This window comes from Hesperophylax consimilis, chromosome 23 (assembly GCF_061612785.1).
Source record: "Hesperophylax consimilis isolate HC1 chromosome 23, BYU_Hcon_1.0, whole genome shotgun sequence".
In the NCBI taxonomy this organism is placed as follows: domain Eukaryota; kingdom Metazoa; phylum Arthropoda; class Insecta; order Trichoptera; family Limnephilidae; genus Hesperophylax; species Hesperophylax consimilis.
The window spans coordinates 11,183,260-11,207,076 of NC_142858.1; the positions used below are offsets into that span (position 1 = coordinate 11,183,260).

The 23,817-nt window shown below is 34.4% G+C and overlaps 1 protein-coding gene across 1 annotated transcript in view; it reads left to right on the top strand.

Moving 5' to 3' along the window:
- Vps13B (vacuolar protein sorting 13B) overlaps nucleotides 1–23,817 on the top strand; it is a 120,306-nt gene that overhangs the window by 87,043 nt on the left and 9,446 nt on the right. Inside the window, exons 61-81 of the mRNA XM_089645666.1 lie at nucleotides 1,409–1,531; nucleotides 1,654–1,747; nucleotides 1,898–2,071; nucleotides 2,877–3,026; nucleotides 5,545–5,646; nucleotides 5,778–5,872; nucleotides 6,825–7,032; nucleotides 7,122–7,292; nucleotides 10,164–10,332; nucleotides 10,662–10,813; nucleotides 11,075–11,137; nucleotides 11,811–11,856; nucleotides 12,783–12,860; nucleotides 14,633–14,838; nucleotides 15,951–16,161; nucleotides 16,275–16,549; nucleotides 16,995–17,130; nucleotides 17,372–17,551; nucleotides 22,146–22,477; nucleotides 22,712–22,870; nucleotides 23,040–23,171. Coding sequence (XP_089501792.1) covers nucleotides 1,409–1,531; nucleotides 1,654–1,747; nucleotides 1,898–2,071; nucleotides 2,877–3,026; nucleotides 5,545–5,646; nucleotides 5,778–5,872; nucleotides 6,825–7,032; nucleotides 7,122–7,292; nucleotides 10,164–10,332; nucleotides 10,662–10,813; nucleotides 11,075–11,137; nucleotides 11,811–11,856; nucleotides 12,783–12,860; nucleotides 14,633–14,838; nucleotides 15,951–16,161; nucleotides 16,275–16,549; nucleotides 16,995–17,130; nucleotides 17,372–17,551; nucleotides 22,146–22,477; nucleotides 22,712–22,870; nucleotides 23,040–23,171 — 3,256 coding nt within the window. The remainder of the gene's footprint in view (nucleotides 1–1,408; nucleotides 1,532–1,653; nucleotides 1,748–1,897; nucleotides 2,072–2,876; nucleotides 3,027–5,544; nucleotides 5,647–5,777; nucleotides 5,873–6,824; nucleotides 7,033–7,121; nucleotides 7,293–10,163; nucleotides 10,333–10,661; nucleotides 10,814–11,074; nucleotides 11,138–11,810; nucleotides 11,857–12,782; nucleotides 12,861–14,632; nucleotides 14,839–15,950; nucleotides 16,162–16,274; nucleotides 16,550–16,994; nucleotides 17,131–17,371; nucleotides 17,552–22,145; nucleotides 22,478–22,711; nucleotides 22,871–23,039; nucleotides 23,172–23,817) is intronic.

A 23,817-nucleotide genomic window follows, 5' to 3' on the forward strand; every position in this document is an offset into this window, starting at 1 on the left:
CTGTGGCTTTTATGTTATGTTTAGGAAGAACTTCCCATACTGGAACAAGATAGAATAAATCAGTAATACGATTGCATTTTACCATATTAACTTTACTAAATACGTAATTAACTGAATACCAATAAAAACTATACTCACTGTTTTATTTATTTTGTAAAAAAATATTACGCACAACATACGAGCAACGAAATCTGACAGAAGACGGACCTTTGCCCGCCTTCCATAGACAACTTGTGAGTGTTGCGGCCTAAAAATGAATTCCTATCGAATTCTCTGCAATAATTGTCCGATTCGGCGGGGAACACTGGAACGGATTATTCAAATATAACGGAAGCTTTTTCGGAGTTGAAACAACCCAATTTGTATTTGAATAAAATCGACGTGAAGATTTTCTTACATTCGAATAGAACTCGGGAATCTGAATAATTGTTCAGTTTTTCCGAAACAACTCGCCCTTAGGATGGGTTGTTTCACAGAATTTGAACAATTCATCAAATTTCATCGTTCATTTTCGGGTTCTGTGAAAGTCCTATTCAACTTCTGTTATTATATAATTATAGGCTAGTTGCTTGACAGAACTGAAATAATAACAGAAGTTGAAAAAAATCTTTCACAGAACTTGATTATTAACTTTGAAATTTGAAGAATTGTTCAAATTCTCCAAAAAGACCCATACTAAGACTTTGCCTTTCACCAACCGTAGATCATATTTGTTGACCTGGTAGTGGAATTATTTTGTATACATTCAATTGAGATTTCTGAATCTTCAGGTTAGATGTCTATTTTCAATGATTTGGACTCTGCCTTCAGATGAATTTTAATTTTCTTATTTATTGACCTATGTTCAAATGTACATTGTGATGAGCTAGACTGTACGTTTTGTTCAACTTCTGTTTACTGAATGTCCAGCTTCTTCCTCTTGGAAGATAAGAAAAGAAGACAAACTGGACTGAATTTTTTGTCTTTCTTTTGTCAATCTCCGTTAGCTGACCCTCCAGCTTTTTCTGAAAATCATGTTCTTCAGTAATGTTATCTTGTGATAAATCAAATTGAATTGTTTGATCATCAGCCTCGTTTTGGTTCATCGGCTTTTCATTTTGACGTTTTGTCTTCCTGGTTTTGACTCCAACCTCCCTTTGTATCTCGGGGCGCACTGCCCTTGTCTGAATAATTTTCGGTTCTCTTCTGTTTTCTTAAAAGGGATTGAGCATTTACTTCCTGCATACTATTTCTTAATTGGCGCAGGATCTGTGCTCCACTTTAGTCTAGAAGTTGTCTGGATATTCTCTTTTTCCATATTCTTTAGATGAAGAGGTTGAATATCATTATCTTGGTAACAAATAATTTATTATCTATATCTTTATTGTAGTAATGTTGTGGCTTTACTTTAACATATTTTTTATTTTAGGGAAGATGCCAAGCAATTAAGCACAAAGCATTTTACTATTTTCTGCAACAAAGAGCAACTTCTAAAGCAGCAGCATTCAAATAATCTGGACTTGGCAACTACTACTGCAAATATTAGAGAATGGTAAGAAGAATCATAATTTGTTTACTAATGAAGATCTTTAAGATTTGCTTATCCATATCTTAGATAGTTTATCTTGTCTTAAGTTAAACAATAAATTTTAAATATACAACAATTTATTTCAGGCAAGGTGAGGGAGACAAATGGCCATACACTACTTTGGAAGATGGAGACTATAAATGGATTCCTCTTCACCATAGGTATCCCGAAGAAGTTATTGTAAGTGTGAAAAAAAAATTACATATGTTTATATACCTATACATACCTTTTGGTATGAAAAGCAGGAAAATGTGAAATAGGGGAAATGTAAAACTGAAGTTGTACTTTAGTATTATGCTTAAGAATGATTTATTAATGTATTTGTTTCAGGTAAGGCTGAACTATGACATCCCATCGGTAGACTCTGTAGTGGTGGAAATCTCCCCCTGGACCTTGTTCTGCAACTGTTCTGGCCTATGCCTGTCGCTCATGGGCGAGGATCATCAGGAGATGTGCTCTCTGGAGCATATGGCAGTAGCCACCCCACCGATGCCAAATCTCACTGTGAGTCAAATGTTATCTGATCAAAGAGAATTATTGATAAGTTTTCTAAAATATTATAGTATGTAGGAAGCATGTTCTATGTTGGAAATGATTTTCCTCTTTGGTGTTATCCGAATATTCTTGATTTGGTTCAAAATTGGTAAAGGTGAGGTTAGGTTGGAGGTAATCTCGAATCTAGTCAATAGAAGTCAAAATGCCAAATTTCAGCAGCCATCTTCAAATTGTAGAGTTTATAACCGGTGTTCTTTAAAATTGGTACAGATGAGGTTGGGAGGGATTTTTGCATCCAATCCTAGGAATCATTTCCTTGCAAATGAATAGAGTAGGAGAGGTATGGAACAAACTCCCACAACTTGTCATTGTTGCTACAAAATCTAAATCAATTTAAAGCTCCATTGGATTCTCATTTGGAGAAAAGAAAAGATTGACTTGTTTTTAAAATTTAAATTTAAATTATTTAAATTTAAATTAACATTGACTTGTTATGAAATTAAATATGAACGCATGAGCAGAACGCTACCTGCTTATTAACGAATGAGAATAATTGATACAATGGTTTTAATTTACGTCAATCAGTATCAAGAGGCCAAATACCACTTCGTTTTATGTGTCATGTTTTACTGCCGCTGCCAGAGAAAGATTGGATGCAACGGCTATAGGAGGATTTATTTATTTTTAATGGTATGGTCCCTATGCTTACTTGATGAACATTGTACATATTAGTGTCGTAATGATACCAAAAACAATATTGCAGTCAAACATCTTGCGTTAATCAATTTTTAATAATGTTTATCTTTTCTTTTAGCCAGTGTTCTACTTTGGAGTCACCATCTATGACAACACCGTACAAATCTCTCCGCCCCTCAGTATTAAGACTGAACATAGTGAAGAATATGATGGGAGCAGTGTTGTCATCAATATGGTGAAATCACTTGTAATTCCAAGCACCAAAACTGTGAGTTTCAATTAATATTATTATTATTTTCAAATAAATTTTGCTATGATCATTTACCAATCTGATGAACTACAACTCGGTCATAGTGGTCATTAATTTGAGAGGCGGGTATGGGTACCGCCGCCCCAGGAGCCATTTATTGGATAAACAACACCTCTGCCATAGGTCACCCCAAGTTGTTTGCTACGTTTAGTGACTTATCAAGGGTTCCCGGGTTCATAGGGTGAGGTGTGTTCAGATATTGGCGGCAGATGTACCACCTGCCAGCTGCATGGCGGGCCAGATCGGGGGCCGGAACGAGAGAGGCTAGTTTGGGGAGACCCTTTGACCTCTGCAGCTGGTCTTGCACTGTAGCGGGAGGGATGTATTCATAAGTCTGTCACTCCTGGACATATTGACGCGTAGATTATTACCCACCCCTACCTACCCATACCTTTTTCCTTTCCAGAACTTCCTTTTCTTCCTTTTCTTAAAAAGACTCTCCACACACGATCCCCAAAGATGACATGGGCCCTGAGGGAAATTATTTTCCTCAGTTCCTCCTGTGTGGGGTTAATGTAAGTCAATATCCAAGTTCCCTTAAAAACTCTAAAAAACATGGTAATATGTTTAAGTACTAAAATTATATATTCCGTTGATTTATTGTAGGGGAAAATCTTGCCAATCTCATTCATACTGACCCAAATATAACATTTCCAGACTGTAGTATTGATACTGACAATAATATAGCAACATTCCAAGTCACCACAGAGAACGAAATAATATCAATTATAAACGGTATGCAAGGAGGTTCTGCCCCGGCAATGCAATTTCTAAACTGTTAAAACACATAATAAATGTAAGTTTCCAAAGCGGAGTGTTTCCATCAATCTACAAACAAACTACCATTACTCCAATATTTAAATCTGGTAACCCAGAAGAAGTTAGCAATTACCGACCCATATCAGTAATCTCGAACATAGCAAAAATTTTTGAAAAGATAGTTAAAAAAAGGATAAACCAATTTGTAAAATGTAATAAATTAATTAATGAAAATCAGTTCGGTTTTATGGAAGGTAGAAGCACTCAGGATGCAATTGCAAAATTAACTAGTCTTGTTCATAATTCATTAGATAAATCATTAAAATGCATTGGAATTTTCATAGATCTTAAAAAAGCTTTTGATAGCATATCACACGAAAAAACTTATAAGTAAATTAAGAAACATTGGATTAAGTGGTACAGCTATGACATGTGAATGGATAAAAAGCTACCTTTTCAAACGCCCTCAAGTCGTAAAAATCAACGATGTACTTAGTCACAAAAAACAAGTCACTTCGGCATACCTCAAGGTACAGTCCTGGGACCGTTACTGTTTATCATTTATGTAAATGACATATTCAATCAAGGATTAAATGGAAAAATAATATCTTATGCTGATGACACTGTCATAATAATTGAAGGTACTGATTGGAATAATGTTAATAAACTTAGCAAATACTGATATTAATATACTGAGAAATTGGTTCGATAAAAACCTCCTCTCATTAAATACTGAAAAAACAAAATGTTTCCCATTCTCTATCAACAAATTTAAATTAATACCAGAATTAAAAATTATAATACATCAACTTATCTGTAACAGAACTAATTGCAATCAAGAATGTTCTATACTTAGTCTAACTTCTGAAATTAAATATCTTGGTATATATATAGATCAACATTTTAAATGGAAAAACAAATTTGTGAACTTGTCAAAAGAATTAGAAAATGTATTTATATATTTATAAGACTTAGAAATATTCTTAGACTAGAAAACCTAAAAAGAGTGTACTATGCAATTGTACAATCTACATTACAATATGGTATTATTGGCTGGGGAGGAACTTATAACAATATATTAAATCCACTTAAAATAGTTCAAAGATTGATAATTAAAGTAATATTGAAAAAACCATCCAAATTTTCTACTGAGATTCTCTTTTCAATATTCAATGTACCCACAATAGACAATATATATATAAAAAATATTCAATTTTACAAATTTATAAAGAAATACAGTTAAATAACTTACAATTCAATTCATCAAAACTTAATACAAAGCACACACAAAATACCTATCTCTATCTAGGTATAACATATTTTAACATCCTTCCATTATATATAAAAAATATTGAAGATATTCAGGAATTTAAAATAAAATTAAAAAATTACCTAAAACTACTATAAAAGTCCATATCTTAATCTTATTATTATTTCCTTCAAATCTTGAAACTGTATTATTGATAAATCTTGCCTATTTCTTACTTATCCCTTTGGTTTTGCAAATATATTATTTACTTACTTACATGATTCCATATAATTGAGCTAGGATTCACTCACCAAACACAAGAGCCTCGTCTCTTTATGGTGAGGAAAAGCTATTATTATTTACCTTTATAACACTGTATAATTTGTATAAATTGTATTTTTATTGTAAAAAACATACAAATATTAAATAAATAAAAAAATAAAAAATTGGTTCTCTATTATTTTTCAGGTCACCATACTGAGCATGGCACATGAAATAAGGAATAACGTCAATGTTTTCCGCTTTTCAAGCAACTATGTGATTGTAAATCAGACAGCCCTGGATTTAATTGTAAGAATTACATTTCTGTTAATAAAGCTGAAGTTTGTTTTCTTCTAAAGCAAGGAATAGTAAAAAAGTTTTTTTTTCTTATTCACGGAGTAGTAAAATTGTTGATTTTAACTGACTTATTTTAATTTTAGGCAATGCCAATTGCAATAATGGTGGAAAACTCATCAAAAGTACAATATCCATCTAGCGGCCTAGGCTCGTACATTTTGTTAAAAAACGAAGACTGGTATGTACAATTTAATAATATTATCTTCACAGGGAAGTATGTAATACTACTAGAACCACCAATATCAACAGAAATAATTTTTTTGTACACCTTATGGCAGGATTGTTTCCTACGCATAATATCTACGCCATCTTACCCCTGATTATAGGAGTTACGATTTGTTTGTAATATTAGAACTACATAGTGGGTACTTTTTGGTTTTTTACCAAACTATTAAAGCTTGGCGTATAGTCTATAAATTTATTCAAGTGGCAAATTTGACAGTTCGTTTTAAAGAAACATCAACTTTAAAGGGAAAACAATACGTCGTACAATCGTTTTTTTTTAGACTCACTGATGCTAAAAATTTGACGATGACATTTTACGACAAATAATTATTTGATTCACGTCTTTCAGGGGCGTCGCTGACTTTTTCTACAATTCGCTTTGTGTATCGACAGTGTTACTATTAAAAAACTACATTATGTCGACTTTAATTCGACTCTGTGTCTCATTCCAGTGAAGAGATAATGCGCTAAGTCTTTCTCGGGCGTCCCTGTCTTTTTCTACCATTCGCTACTGTATAGTTATTATTAAAAAAATACAATATATCGACTTTTATTCAACTCCGTATCTCATTCCAGTTCAGAGATAAAGCAAAGTCTTCCACGGGCGTCCCTGACTTATTATATCATTCAAACCACTCTCTAAACACTCCTGGCAATAATAAGAACAAACTTTGATATTTTCAGTGAAATCGGTCCAGTAGTTTTCGAGTCTATAGCCCACAAACAAACATTTTTATATAATCAACTATGTATTAAATATCAGTCTGTACTTTCCTGCAACCTTAATTAACAAATAACATGTAGGTAATAATAGGTGGAATTTACACACATTGTTTTAGTTTGTAATATTTAAGATTAAATTAAATTATTGTACATTTTTTAATAATAAAACATTCATTTTACAGTCCGCTGGGAATTCCCATCACACAATTCTGTTTGCCTGTTGAGCAAGAAGTTGTTACATCAAAGGATGGTGAGATACTTACAGAGAAGGATTATGCTTTCTTCATCTGTTTGGGATCTTCCATGAGTCAATTGTCCTTAACCTGTCCTCTTAGGGTGGATAAATATGCTAATCGCAGAAGTTTGTCTTTCACAATTGAAGATGTATCGGTAAGAATTGCCATATGTTGTTTGGTTATATTTTATTATCAGAATGTGGGTATGTATTTAAATACATTATTATATTGATAAAATTTTAGGTTCCAATAGTGGTGACATGCACCCGAGAAAAAGATCAAACTTATATTGCCGTCCATAGAGATATTGCACCTCAACTGGTGATACAAAATTTGTCAGATGTGCCTATCGCTGTGGGACAAGCCATCCAAACGAATTTGCTTTCACCCACAACAAATGATTATGTCAAAAAGGTACATATTTTTTATTATTTATTTCTACAACACATCCATTCTTAAAGTCACATTAGGCAGCACAGCTCTTTGACAAAAGAGGCTGGGTGTGGTTTTTTGATAATTTTTTTTATATTCTAACTCACAAGTTTTCAAAATATTTAAATTATGATGTAATTGACAGCGTGTTAAGTAGATGTGCAATACATAATGTATTCGTAATTGTTAATTCAAGATACTAGGTATTAGATTTCTTCAGTTAGAGATTTGTTTTAATTTTTTCTTCCACCAAGTTAAACCAAATCTAATCGTAGTGTTGGAAACTAAAAAAAATCAATTTTCTAAAAGAGTAAAATCTTTAGTGGAGGAGAACACAATGTCCCTAATTTCAAAACTAACATTATTTCTCTGGGTAAAAATTACTAGCAGTGCAATCTTACTATTTCAAAGCCTTCATTGGAAGCATCCCGCACGTTATCCCTAAAAAAAAATTATTTAGTCAAATGTATTGCCATAAATCAGGTTACAATTAAATGTTTGTCAAATAGAATCGAAAAATTATCAATGTAGAAACAATTGTGACAAAAAATAATCACATATTTATGAAAATATACATTTTGATCAGAGATTCGTCTTGGTTATATTTGTTTTCTTCTTTTTATGGTTCATTTTTCTTAGAGTAGGCATTTCAGCCTATATGCACTGCACTACCCGCACATTAGTATGTACAGGGTTTTCCAATAAGAGGTGTTATTTTGATATTCAATCATAAAAGATCAATGGTTTCTGTGCTTGTGTGGCACGTAGCGCCGTCTTGTTGAAAGTAAACGCTGTCCAGATCAATACCATCCAATTCCGGCCATAAAAAATCATTAATCATCTCTCGATAGCGCAATCCATTCACCGTAACTGCTGCTCCAGCCTCATTTTCGAAAAAGTAAGGTCCAATGACTCCGCCAGACCATAAACCGCACCAAACAGTCACATGTTGAGGATAGAGAGGCTTTTCAACAATAACTCTTGGGTTTTACGAGCCCCAGATGCGACGATTTCGTTTGTTGACGAAGCCACCGAGGTGGAAATGGGCCTCATCACTCAAGATGATTTGCATTTGATTCACTCAAGTGAATTTTAATAATTTCAATGCGTTGTTAAAGCGTGTATCGTTCCATTTTTATTAATGGCATAGTTTCTACTTGTCAAATGTCAAAAAATGACAGCTTCAAATGTAACATCTACCGAAATAGCGGGCTATTCAAAATAACACCTCCTATTGGAAAACCCTGTACTTCATTTTTGAAGTGAAACTTCTTTAGGCGCGTAATGAATTTTCGGGGACGGAGTAAAACCGAGTCACGATCGAAACGAAAATGCGGGTACCCCCACCACCGATTAAAGTTCATTTGATCTAGTCAAAGTTTTGAAGTAACATATAAATGCTTCTTAGCTCATCCCGACAACTGGCGTTGGTGGTGTAATGGTCAGCATAGTTGCCTTCCAAGCAGTTGATCCGAGTTCGATTCTCGGCCATCGCACATTATTTTTTTGTTTTTAACGCCTTTTTCATTCAATATCTTATTTTTTAGTAGGTCAGAACATTTTTTAAAAGAAAATAATATTGCAAAATAATAAAAACACTTATCTCACTGTGATAAAACATTACTCCGCTAGAGCGCGCTTTGCGTTATTGTGTTGGATTAAAATTATTATCTAATCCGTATATTATGATAATTGTATTACATTTATTTAATTAATTTATTTATTTTGATAATATGTAATAATTTTCAAAGTTTTGAAGTAACATATAAATGCTTCTTAGCTCATCCCGACAACTGGCGTTGGTGGTGTAATGGTCAGCATAGTTGCCTTCCAAGCAGTTGATCCGAGTTCGATTCTCGGCCATCGCACATTATTTTTTTGTTTTTAACGCCTTTTTCATTCAATATCTTATTTTTTAGTAGGTCAGAACATTTTTTAAAAGAAAATAATATTGCAAAATAATAAAAACACTTATCTCACTGTGATAAAACATTACTCCGCTAGAGCGCGCTTTGCGTTATTGTGTTGGATTAAAATTATTATCTAATCCGTATATTATGATAATTGTATTACATTTATTTAATTAATTTATTTATTTTGATAATATGTAATAATTTACAGAAAAAAAAATTAAAACTATCTCCCTCTGATAAAATATCCGTTCGCTAGAGCGCACTACGCGATCTTGTGTGGGATTCTATTTCTGTACATTGTACATTATTTTTAAAAATATATTATATTGAAGTGAAACTTCTTTAGGCGCGTAATTCGGGGACGGAGTAAAACCGAGTCAGGATCGACACGAAAATGCGGGTACCCCCACCACCGCTCACCGTTCACTGTCCCTCTCTCACCATATGCGCTTGTTGAGGTGGGGGAGCCGCTCACGAACGTTCTCTCTCTTCTCTTCTTTCCTCTCTCTCAGACACCAGCGAACTGCGCCACGCCAAGCATCAGCTGCTTGGTTAGTATACTGCGTCGTGAGTGTAATACGAGTGAAATACGTAATTGATTGTGGTTCATACGGTTTAACAAAAGAAGTTTCACTTCTGTCTTGCGTAGGCTTGACACACCCACTTTTTTTTTTTAACGATTATAACCACAGTACGTTAACCGTTGCCAATTTGGCAATTATAATTAATTTAGAACAAACGTTTATTTATTTATTTATTAACACTCTTTTTCGGGGCTTTTACATGAGAATATTAAGAAATATCCATTGTGGTGAAAGATGTGAATTTACTTTGAAATTTTATTTAACATTATAGTCCATATGTATAGGAGTAAAAATTTAAATAACTGCTTTCGAAGTTGTGGCGATGTCATCTGCTTTAACGATGTAATAACTTGCAGGTTATTCAAGAGTGTGAATACAGTGACTGGGTGTGTCAAGTGAAGTCGGGGGAAAAGAAGTACTACTCCATGCCTACACATTCCCTACACTTTCCCGACATTAGTTCAGAATCTGCTTACTCTGCCAGAGAACCAACATCTCAAGTCTTATTCGCCCACTACAGTGGCAGTAAGTGTAACACTCCAATTAATCAATATTTATAGCTTTTATCATTATTATCCAATTCTTTTTTCTCAATCATAATGGAATGGATGGTATTAACTAATTTGCATTCTAATTTTTTTCACTTATATTGTATGACAAAGTGTTTGAAACATGTTTGGAATAGACAAAAAGTATTTTTTATTAATAATAATAATTGTTTTAAAATTATCAGACAACAACAACTTCAAAGATTATTGAGATTCATGATTGAATGGCATTAGGATGTACATAGTTCAGTACGTATATATATTTTATTTATTATATATTTATTAAAACATAATAATGATTTGCAGACGAGGATCTGCTCAAATGGTCCAGTCCTGTGAAGGTGGACTGTGACAGCATAGATCAGTTAGTCAATCTGCCAGGATTTACGAAAGGCATCAAGGTCAGGGTGGAAAATCACCCTCATTCAACAGTAGTCACTATTGAAGACGTTACCCAGGTACGTGCATAACACAACTTTTGTTTGGGCATCTGCTTTTCTCTAAACACCCTTTCAGAATGGTGATGTTGCTTCAAATGACATTAGTTTTATTTAGTCACCAATTTCTTCCTTTAATCTACCCTTTTTCAACATTCTTTAAAATTGGAGGTACCATGAACCTGCTAGGCCCTTCCAATGGAATTGGCCCTCTCTAAACTCTTAATTAATATTATTATGCATAATAAATGCCAATTTTATATTATTGTCTTTTGTTTTCAGCTGGACATATCGGCTAAAGAGATAAGGGCTCGCCTCGATGAAAACACTTCTCGTGGAATATGTGTAAGTTTTGGATTTACATTTAATTAACTGAGCGTAGCGAAGTTCTGTTTTAACTTGCATTGTGCTTTGCATTGCATCCGTCTGTAAATTTGTTTGTGTGTTCCGTGTCTGGTCAATCCTGTCAAGATGGCAGCTGTGTTGGATAATACCTTTTCACTCCACCAGAGTTAGTATGAGCGTTACGAGCTGTGAAATCGGAGTAATCAACGTTACGCAAGAATTACCTCATGAACAGCAAAATTTTGTATTTTATGTATCACGTGTGCCTAAATTATATTACATAAATCAGTAAACTTCGTGTCACAAGTACATACTCAGCATTAAGTGCCAACTTTCCTAAACTAATTTCATATTACTTTGCTAATTTTACATATCATATTATTTTTTTTAATTTTAAACATTTTATAAGCCCTTTCTACTTCATATCTAAACTTGAACTTCGACATTATTGTGTTGCTTTAGTAAATATTCATTGTAATTAATAAACCCACTTAAAAAATGTGACCTTAGAATGGAGTATTCTAGTAAGGTCACATTTTTAATAATATTATTAAAAACAAATTAAATTACCTGAAATAAATAAATAGATAACGTACTAAAAATTAAACAAATTTTTAATACTAATAAAAAAGACAACTACATATTATTAATTAATTTGTATATTGAATTTCAGAATGAAGAAGATATCAGGAAAATGTACGAAGTCACCGGCCAGATGGGTACGTTCTCATGAACATTAAATAACTTTCAGAAAATTTATAATAAAACAGTGGAATTATTAAAAAATCTATTTCTAATTGGATAATTAATAGAGATATAGTGAACAAATTAACCAATTTTTTTTTTTTTTTTTTTATGTTCTTTATTCAGTAAAGTTTATACATTACAGTAAAAGGGTAAATTTTTGGCCACCACACTAGGCACATGCCCGTGTTGTAGTGGTCAATTTTATGTTAAGTATAATAATACAAATTAAGAATAAGTTGAATTGAGACTTGATTGGATTATTAAGCCAATGCTTCTAAAATTTTGATAAAGCTTGATCAGATTATACGATTATATGATTGGATTATTAAGCCAATGCTCCTAAAATTCTGATAAAGCTTGATCGGATTACACGATTACATGATTGGATTACTAAGCCAATGCTTCTAAAATTCTGATAAAGCTTGATCGGATTACACGATTACATGATTGGATTATTAAGCCGATGCTTCTAAAATTCTGATAAAGCTTGATTGGATTACACGATTACATGATTGGATTACTAAGCCAATGCTTCTAAAATTCTGATAAAGCTTGATCGGATTACATGATTACATGATTGGATTATTAAGCCGATGCTTCTAAAATTCTGATAAAGCTTGATTGGATTACACGATTACATGATTGGATTACTAAGCCAATGCTTCTAAAATTCTGATAAAGCTTGATTGGATTACACGATTACATGATTGGATTATTAAGCCAATGCTTTTAAAATTCTGATAAAGCTGGTTTGTCACCCAAGGCCTCAATAATATTAATTTGATTACCCTTTCTAATTTTAGTTATCCCATGTAACTTAATTTTAGTAATTGTATTTTCATTATAAATAATGATTATGATATTTTTTTACTGTAATAAATTTTTTATTTTTTTTTAGATGCCGAATATGTAAAAAATGCTAAATTGAACACTTTAGGTCTTAACTCCTGCCCTCAAAGGAATCCCCTTATTCCAGGTAATATCCATTTGTCTAATGTAACTACTTACTTAACCCTCTCAAGACCGGTATATCAATTGTCGCAAATCAGTACTTTTTTAGACGCCGACAAACTTTAAATTTGACGTTAATGTAAATAATCGCATGCTTTTGCCTCACTGAAATTGAGGTAAATTGCCTACTTTTATCAGTATGGACTTTGATGATTCATCGAGCAAAGAGGAATGTCGATGATATTAATTGGTAAAGGATGATACTTAATCTAAAATAGTCTGGTTAGTTTTAAAAAGATTTAAAAATTTTCTATGTGAGAACAGTTTGTTTTCAACGCTTAGTTCATTCTAATTTCACGAATAATTTGCAGATATTTAGTCTATGGTGCAGATACATACTAATTACAATTAGGACGGATTGTTTCAGAGAATTTGAACAATTCCTCAAATTTCAAAGTTAATTTTCATGTTCTGTGAAAGATTTTTTCAAGTTCTGTTATTATTTCAGTTCTGTTAAGCAACTGGTCTTAAATGATACAATAACAGAACTTAAATAGAACCCATCCTTAGTATCCTCGCATATAGCAATGTGTTGATTAAAGTGGGGTACTATCAGAAACCAACTAGTAAATTAAACCGGCATAAAAATTAACTACGGTCGATGACATTTTGAAACATCGCAATGATGCAGTTTGGTATGCTAATAAAATAATGTAATCATGTACATCTATTAAAATCATAGACAAAATATGTAATATCGATGATATCTCCTGGTACATATGGATTGTATGCTAGGCTCCATATAACAACCAAGCCAAGCTTAAAAGCAACTGACATACCGGGCCCTAGTAGACTTTGATATTTTCAACAGGTTATACAGAAATAGCCACTGAATAATATTGAAAATTCAATAACTTTGGATACACCACTTTTTCATGTTTTTTAATTGACAAAAAACAAATTATTTAAACACACACACTAACTAGTTTCAAACACTATCTAAGTCATCATCAGGGCACTTAGTATAAAAATAATTATAAATCTAAATTATATTAGTAAAAGCTTTCTAAGAAATTAATATTAATAAAACAAAATAAAAAAAATTATGATGTGTGCCCCGATGATGACATGTGGGTAGTGTTTGACGTATGTAAATAATGATTTTTTTTTTTTATCATTTAAAAACTTGAAAAATAAATGCTCACTAAGTTTTGGAGTTTTCAATAGAATTCTTTTATCAAATAATAATAATTATTTTTTTGGTAAACTAATGTTTAAGACAAGATTTTTTATGCATAGCACAAAGGGTAACAATTATTTTACAAGCAATAATTATTCGCCTGAAACACTCATCCACATTGAAAAATCTCCTGATAAAAGATACATGACGCCAACGGGACTCGAACCCGTGTCCCTTCGATTTCCGGTCGACAGCTCTGACCACTGAGCTATGGCGGCTTATCTCTTATCCGCGAAATAATTCAATATATACTAGTGTTTCATTCAACAATTACTGCTTGTTACATTTTTTCACCTGAAAACAACCAACTTTATTTTATATGAGAAAGGCATTGTAAGTGCTAACTCTCTCACTAGATGGCGTCGAGACAAATTGTCTACATTTTTAGGTGAAATACTAGAACTTGTCAAATATTAATTATTATTTTTTTGGTAAACGAATAATTATTGCTTGTAAAATAATTGTTACCCTTGTGCTATGCATAAAAAATCTTGTCTTAATATATAATATAATATAATAATTTTTTTCAGATTGTATTGTTGCACTTTCATTTGCAGATGGCGTGGATATTCCATCAAAAGTACCCCCCTTCCTCGTGGAATTTTTAAAAGAGTCCTCGGCCTTATTGTCACTGGGGAAAATAAATTTGGTCCTCATTACCAAATGTGGTGAAACTCTGCAACTAAGTCCGTCTGGAGATATCGCCTCAATATCTTTCTATGACACAGAAATAAAAACGCAAGTGGATCACTACGATAATAGGGTACGTAATATGATTGAATATTCATGCGGTTTACTTCCTCATTATCAGATACAACTAAAATTCTTAGTCCAAACTATTTTTAACATTTTTCTAAAGAACAATGATAAAATGGGTAAAACAGTTCCATGATAACTCCTCAAAAAGACAATTCAACACACCTTTAAAAGGTGATATTAAGTCATTAAAAGTGATGAAACAAAAACATACGTAACCTATTTAACCTAGTTTGTTTTTTAATCACTTTTCGTATCTTTATAACACATAGGTGTGTTGAATTGTCATTTTGATGAGTTATCCGGTCACCAAAATAAATAAAGTTACATCACATTTAAGTTTAGTATATTTGAAATAATATAGACAACTCACTTCTTTAAAATAATACGGAATCTTTAAATATGTCGACAACATTCCCAAATCTGTTACCAAAATTATGCAGTCGATTTATAGGTGTTTGAGCCTGATAATTTGTTTAAAAATTTTCATAGAAAACAATAGCACTGTCTCGTATTTCTAGTAAGTACATATAATTTTTTTTGTCAATACAGTAATTAATAATTTTACTATACTATTAGAACAAGGTCAGAAATAATAGCTACACTAGTGCATCTAGCAGCCAGCGTTTAGAAAGGTAATAAAATATTCAATAATTGTGAGAAATTTTACAAAAAGATATCAATATGAATGTATAAAAAAAATTGTAATTTATAAACATTATATATCAATATATTTAATATATTCAATAATTCAAAACAAATACAAAATTCTGTTTTTCCTCCTTCATATAATCCAGGCCTCTTCAAGACCCGCATTAATAAATCCTTTCCTACAGTCCCTACCTTAACCCGTCTCACAAAACTGCCCAATCGGGTAGCGACATAGCTCCCCTGCCTTTACACTGTACAGACAGGGGTACTCTTGTGAGGTGAAACATAATATATATTTAAATCAAAATTGATCAAAATACAAATTAGAAACCGCAAAACATCCCCACCAAACATTAAATAAATTCAATTTTCCGCCATTGAAAAGAATGTCAAAGTCAACATGCTACGCTAGCTCCCTCTAGCGCATAAATAAACCTCACTAGATTGATGTCTTCGGGCTTTTTTCAGAAATCTGAAATAAAACTAACTACACGAAGAATACAAATGGACAATGCCATGTTCTACACAAAAAAATTCGATTTCCCTGTAATGATGATTGGTTCATCGCAACCAGTGAACGACAACAGTGAGGAACCCACCGATGATGATGTGTTTATTCTGGCTTGCAATTTGGGATTAGATATTTGGCCAGCGAATGGCACTGACAAAATAGAATGGGGTAAGTGTGGCTTTATAAATATTTAAACATTTCAAAAATGTATTGTGATACCCTGCGAGTAATGAAAGCTGTTGTTTCCATTGCATGTAATAAAAATTATTTTGTATTTTCAGCTTTTACCAATTTAAATGTAACTACAGGACCCATGTCTCTGTACCTAGAGGACAAGTACTTATCTGTATTGATTAATTACTTGTCGGAGTTTGGACCCGTGACCAACCCGCATAAGTGTAATGTACCAGGGTCTTTACATGCCATCCATCCAAGCATCACTGTCAATGTGACCCAAGCAATAATGGCTGAAATGGACGCAATGGCTTATCCTATCTGGTTTTCCGGCAGTCTTTCAATCAAACCATTGCATTTATTGCTCAGCCTCCACTCAAATGTAAGTTCTTTCTGTATAATAATATACATACTTTGTGCCTAATATTTAACTTGTTCTTATGCATAACAATTGATTGTACCCTCCATTTAAAATAGCAAGATGATACTTGGTCTCCTCTAAAAGTGTTATTTATCGGCTCCTATCCCTTCTCATTTTCCTCTAGTCCAGAGAGTCTACCTCTTCTTCGGTCTGCCTCTAGGTCGCTCCCACCGTGCACCCATTTGGTCATGATTTTCGTTGTTCTGTCATATGGCATTCTTCCTACACGATCAGCCCATCAGCTTTGGGACCTACAGAATCCTACAATGGTTGCATACTCAATTAACTTTAAAGCTCTTGGTTATTTTTATATCTATTTTCAAGCGTAGTTTATAAATGTTTGCATTGTCACTGTTAATTTTGGGTGAATAAATCATTATTAATTATTGTGTTTTATTATTTACAGATTCATGTTTACATAGCATTGGACCATAGCCCATTGGAGTTGTCGTCTTTTTTACGCCAAAACTTTATGACAACCAGTTTCCGACTAGGACACGCTCTTACTATGCATTACCTCTCAGAAGCCATATATCGCGCTGGTAATTATTTTCTTACATTATATGATTTATTATCAAATTATGTTAATTTTAAATGGACTTATGGAAACAATAGCATAGTAATAAGTATGTTATTTTCATACATTTTTGGTTATACACTCTCGGTTGTATTGTTATGTTCAACCCCTGTAGGATTTGTATATTCTCATGGATGTAACACCTAAAAGTACAGAAACATTTGCATAGCTTATACATAAATTGTATGATATTTTGTTGTTTTCAGGCTGGGTGGTTGGCTCTCTGGAGATCCTGGGTTGCCCTGGTGGTTTGGCTCGGCGTGTTGGAGCAGGCTTACGAGCACTTGTAGAGGAACCATGTCGTGGGCTCATTGGCAACGGCCCGTGGGGACTGCTGGTTGGAGTCACATCAGGATCTGCCACTTTACTAAGAAACTTAACTCACGGTTAGTGGTGTTCATTTCTCTTAAATGTTTTATGAAACCCTTGCAATTGCATTCAAGTGGATATCACTAGGTATGTGTAATAAACCAGGGATTGCATCAACTAGTTGATCATCACATTGTTTTCTTCAAACACCTAGATTAATTAGCATGTATATTGGGGGAGGTATCAATTGGGCTTAGTTATGGTAGTTTTATCCACTTGAGCGATTTTTGGCATAATATGCCAGGTTTGCAAAAACGTTTTGAGCGATCGCTTGCCACAATGTGTCAAATTTATAGAACCTAAAAATATGGGATGGAAGGTAAAATGTAGGTGTATATGAATATGACATATGACATATGAATATTAATAGACGAGAACTTAAGAGGGGTTAAACCAACACTTGCGGGACGCAGAGGGGAAAGTTGACTGTGATTCGTCAATAAATCAATCTGACAGTATGCAGGCATCTCGCATTATAATATCACCATTTAGTTCTTAAAAGTAAAATCTGCTTTTGAATGAATAGACATTTTTACATGGGAGCGCAAATTACTCGCCACGTTATGAACAAATTTGCGAAGTCCAAATTCGGCAAAGTAAATTTCTTCTATTTTCAGAGTCGAATATTTGGTTTCCGTATTTAGTTAAGACACTTTTATAAATGTTTCATAATTTACTTCCCAGTAAACAACGATGAGCACACTTGAGAATCGCTACATTCGAGCAATGTTGGAGGGTTGTCACAACCGCTCTGTTCCTATTAATAATATAATGAAATCTTTAAGAAAATATATATCATTTCACTTTTAAGAAGATAATAGAAAAGGAAAACAACTAAAAAAACAAATGAAGTTATATATCTACACACAGCGTTTACCAGCAATTCCTAAGAGTATTTAGAGTAAAAATTTGGACATCATTTTGCCGTCCGATGACACGTTTTCAATTAAAAACAAAAACATGTTTTTCAAACACACATCGCCACTCGGTATAACCTAGCGGATTACGTGATATGCACTCCTTCTCGTTCCAGCAGTACCGTACATGCGAAATAACGCGCGTACCTAACACGTGGTCCGTTGCGACGTGTGATAGAATGATCCAAATATAATATATGATCGGTGGCGACGTGCGATAGAAAAATATAATATTTTTAATTTTAATAGATAAAAAATATCATCGGACTGCAAAATGACACATACATTTTTCATTCCAAACATGCTCACTGTATCTACATTTTACTTCCACACATACCAATATTTCACAACTGATAACCATTTATCCTATATTAAGTGTTGTTTATGAGTTGTGTAAAATTCAAAAGTCGTTTAGTAATAACGCCATTAAAGTGGAATAAATTTAAAAATGATTGGTTTATTATCCTTTATTAATACGACGGAGTTCCAACAAGATATAACAGATGAAAAAATAGACGTTCCAAATGATACGATTATGTATTTTATCAAAGCGCAAAAGGCGAAGCCACATCCCTGATTCTTATGCAAACGGCTTTGTGTTTAACTTCCAGATGTATCTCGATGTGATAGTATATGTTTCTACAACTGATCCATATTATACGATGTGAATAAGCTTAAAATAAAGTAAAATAATGCTTACATATGGAATGTAATACGACAATTGGGTTTATTCTCTTTTTCACATCTATTTTTACAAGTTTTCATAGCACAAGCCACCATTTTGCCGTGTTATTTCGTAAAATGAACCGATGAAGCTCGATCATAGCTCGACGCTAGTTCGCACAAGAATGATGACGTCACATTTTCTAGATTTACGGGAGGCCATACGCGAGCCCTGCCGGCTCCAATGGAACCGGCATGGGGAGTGGGGAATAATACGCTTTTATCACTTAGGGCAGGTCTACTAATATTCATATGTCTATGAGTAGTCCAGTCAGTGGGGAGTTTTACCTTGAAAAAGGTTAGGTAGTAGCGATTTTGATATATGTTGTTGAGATTGGGACTCTAAGGAAAAAAAAAAGTTTTCGACCTTGGGAGGGTCGAGCTCGACCCGCCATCTTGGATTGAAGTTGCCAAAATTTGTTTTTTTCAAAATAATTGTGAAGTGGTCGTTTTTACAACCAAATTGTTGAAAGCAAACTTAAAGACAACTAAATTACCTACATTTTTTGTAGAAAGTTTTTTTTTTTAAGTCTAATAGGTAACGAGTTTCAGTGGCGGAAATGTGAATATTTTTCTAAAAAATGATGAAATTCCCAACTTTGTAATTTTTTCGGGTTATTCATTACATAATAATTTTGGTAACTCATTTCCACACCACAATGAGGTCGAGAACATGGCGCATTTTTTTATTGTGGTATCCCCAGTAGGTCTACTCCACAGATATACCAGCGATGGTAGATTTCGAAATTATATTACATTACTATGAATTATGTTACTATAAATTATGTTACTTAATAACAGTCTTCGTCATCAATGTCATCATCTAACTCATTGCCTGTGATACTGAGATTCTGGGCTTCCATTGACAAAATCTCTTCTTCTTCTTCGTCCTCGACATCGATGTGAACCTCTGGCGAATTTCGGCATGTTTGACCATTACAGCACCCACATACAATAGAACACTTCAATCCAGCTTTCCTGCAGCTTCATGCAAAGCCGCATCCTTTTTTACAATTGCATGAAATAAATTTTAAAAAAGTCTCGGGTGGTGGTTTCTTTGTCATTCTTACTGAAACAAGCCCGTTGGTGTCACGTTTCCAGCTCCAGTTTCCTGGATTTTTTTGGATTCCATACCATTTTTGGACTTGATGGTACGTTCTAAATGCATGGTACCGTGCAGCGTCGTTCGTTGGTGGCAAAGAGGCAAGATTGAATTTGCTTTTTGCTGTCGACTTTGCGAAACGTTTGTAGCGGACTTCTTCCAAGGTTTCCTTATCCATGTCACCCCCGTACAAAGCAACAAGAAAGCGTGTTCCTACAACTGCTATGTCTTCTGGTGTTGTATCATGTTGTTTGAAGATTCCTATCATGGCATTGAGTCTTGTGTCGTTTTGCACAAGCGAACAAAATTTTGTTTTTCCTTGGTTGAAGAAGGACGATGTTGTATCGCAGCCGCTAAAGGCATGAAGAAACAGAATATTCTCGGAATACAGTCTTTCAAAAATTTTGCCTCTCCCGGGTTTGCGAAGATATATACTACTTTTGGGTGATGCTAATGCTGTCAGCAGAACTAGGAGATCAACGTCTTCGCCAATAATGAAAACAGCGTCATATGATGAACACAAGGAAATCGCAGTATTGACAATCAACTCATCAGCATCTTCTTCAGCCTGCTTAACTGTAAAATCATCCTGTATAAATTGCTTTGTAAGCATCGAAATCAGACGGACTTTGTTATTTTCATTGGCTAAAAATCGTTCTTGTGAAACTTGAACTGGCATTATTTCATCGAAAAGAACATCTGCAGACATGAGCATCCAGGCAATGTCCTGTAACCAGGACTCAATCCCAGGACTAGGATCCCACTATAATAAATCAATGTCATCGAGCACATGGATGATGCAATATAAGTATATTGTAACGTAGAAATACGTTAAAATGATATTGTGTAATATGTTCGTACAAAATTTATCAAGAAAACTGGAGTTTTACAATTTTTTGTCAAAATTTTCTTCTTTCAACCGCTGTATCTCGTTACCTATTAGACTTACAAAAAAAACTTTCTACAAAAAATGTAGGTAATTTAGTTATCTTTAAGTTTGCCTTCAACAATTTTGTTGTGAAATCAACCACTTCATAATTATTTTGAAAAAACCAAATTTTGGCACCTTCAATCCAAGATGGCGGGTCGAGCTCGACCCCCCCAAGGTCGAAAACTTTTTTTTTTCTTTAGAGTCCCAATCTTAACAACATATGTGAATATCGCTACTACCCAACCTTTTGCAAGGTGGAGCCCTTTTTTATCCCCCACTGACTGGACTAGAGGTGTATTCATTGGCTTTAAACTGCAGTAAGGAGTTTTATATGTTTCCATATTAATATTTTGAGGAATGGGATTAATTAAATAATATGGTATCAAAGAAAAGTGTAAATATATATGACACCAATCGCTCAAGTGGTTTTACAACTGTATAGTTCACATATAATATTTGTTCAATCCTTAAAGATACAGAGTGTATATATGTTACAAATACATAGTCTTAATGCTATGGAGTGTTATGTCACTGAGTTTTGTCTATTGCAATTTGTACACAGACTTTGCACAAATTGATTTTGTACGAGGACACTGAATTTAGTCTGTGTAAATTAATTTTACGCTTCGAATTACACTTTGCAGCGATCTACATCCAAATGGTCGATCGCGGTCCTAAAAGGGAACTTGGAAAAGTCGGCCTTTTTGTGTAGCTCGAACGCGACTGGGTGTTCATCGGGCCGCTCGGGCGGCAGGCCGTGGCGGGTCGGTGGCCGACTCCGTTGCGTTCGAACCAATCTGCTCTGGCGCTGAACTTAAGGCCCGTTTGGCATTTTTTCTTTCAGGAATATTGTCAACTCTTGTCATGGGCGAAGTTCAAACTGTTTTACTGAAAATACAATTTTTTTTTTTGCAATAATAATCTGTGTAATATTGCAGGTACGGTAGAATCAGTGGGCATGATGATGGGCTCGGTGGCCCGAAATCTAGACCGCCTGTCACTGGACGAGGAGCACGTCCGGCTCAATGAAGAGGCACGCCGCTCCCTGCCACCCGGGCTGCCTGAGGGTCTGTACCGCGGCCTCAGGGGCCTAGCCCGCAGCATCATGGGTGGGGCAACCGGACTTGTGAGCGGGCCCATCTCCGGGCCCACCATGCTGGGCCGGGTGCTGCTGGCTGCACTGACCATGCCTATCAGCGCCACTGCAGACCTGCTAGCCTTCACTTCCCAGGGACTGCTGGGACAGGTTGGCTGGGCTCCACAGCCCAAGGTACTATATTATCATAATTTATTTTTGTTATTACTACTATTTTTTGTTTAACAGGAATATTGAAAGGTATCATTCAGGTATTCATTTATTCATTGAGGTATGTATGTGAATATATATATATATATGTGTGTACATATATATATATATGTATATATGGCGGGACAGTAAATTTTCATGTCTGACCATTTTGCTTAGATAATCTAACTTGTCTTATTGAACGATTTGGTATTCCAGCCCTTTGATATGCCCCTGAGGCATTTGCTGGAGGATGTGGAGGCGGAGAGCCAAGCCTGGCGGCTCCGCATGGGAAAGGGGCCCGACAAGCTACTGTTCACCTGCCAAGGCTTCGCCACTGACAATGACTCCGTCGTGGGACTAGTTCTCACCACCCAGGTACCACATTATCTAATCAAACTTTTCCTAACTAACTTGGCTCAGCACTCCCACCCCCAAAAACCATTCTCTGGGAAAACCATTTTGCTTTTTAGTTCATTGTTATTTTGATGTAATAATACATTAGTCCGGCATAAACCAGTATTTAAATTTTCTTTGATGTTTTCAGTGGTTGGTGATTGTAGATGTTGATCTGGACAGGATCCTGTATGTGTGGGAAGTCGGTGGCTGCAGAGTTGTGCACGAAGGAGAAGTACTAAACATCGGCTTTCTGCCAATGCATGACCGAGCCGAAGCACAGGTTTGAATTATTTCAACATCAACTTTTATTTAACTATTGATATTCAAAATTAATTCCCAGGAGTAAACAGGAGTTAATACCAAGAAATTGCAGCCCTCGGGGAGATTATAACATAGTATCAATAAAGGGGTATTGTTATTCCCAGTTGCATTTTTTTTAACTTAACCGCCCTATACATACGAACGTACGTAATACGGCCGTCAAAGTATCACCCGAACGCAACAAGCCGTATCTCGTACGCTCAGGTACAAACAAAACTTTACCGAAACCCACAAAACGTTTGTGATACGTTCGTGCACGTCAAGTTTGTTCCTGCGTCATCCCGTTTAGTATTTCGAAGTCAGCCGAAGCAAATGGGTGTATTTTCGTCACTCCCATACAAGTCACGTCGCTAGTCAGTGGTTCTCCATGCAAGTGGCGCAGTTTTTATGACAATATTATTACGTTACATGTTTTTTAGTGAACTTTGTGTGAATGTATGTCTTTTTTATACCGTTTATTTACTTTGTGTTTTATAAAAAACTGATTTTTTGTGTTCCAATATGTCAAGTGAGAGTGAATATGAAAATATTAGCTCCTCCGGAAGTGAGACCACTATAAGTGAGGATTTTTCAACATCACAAGATGAACATGAAAGCGAAGTAGA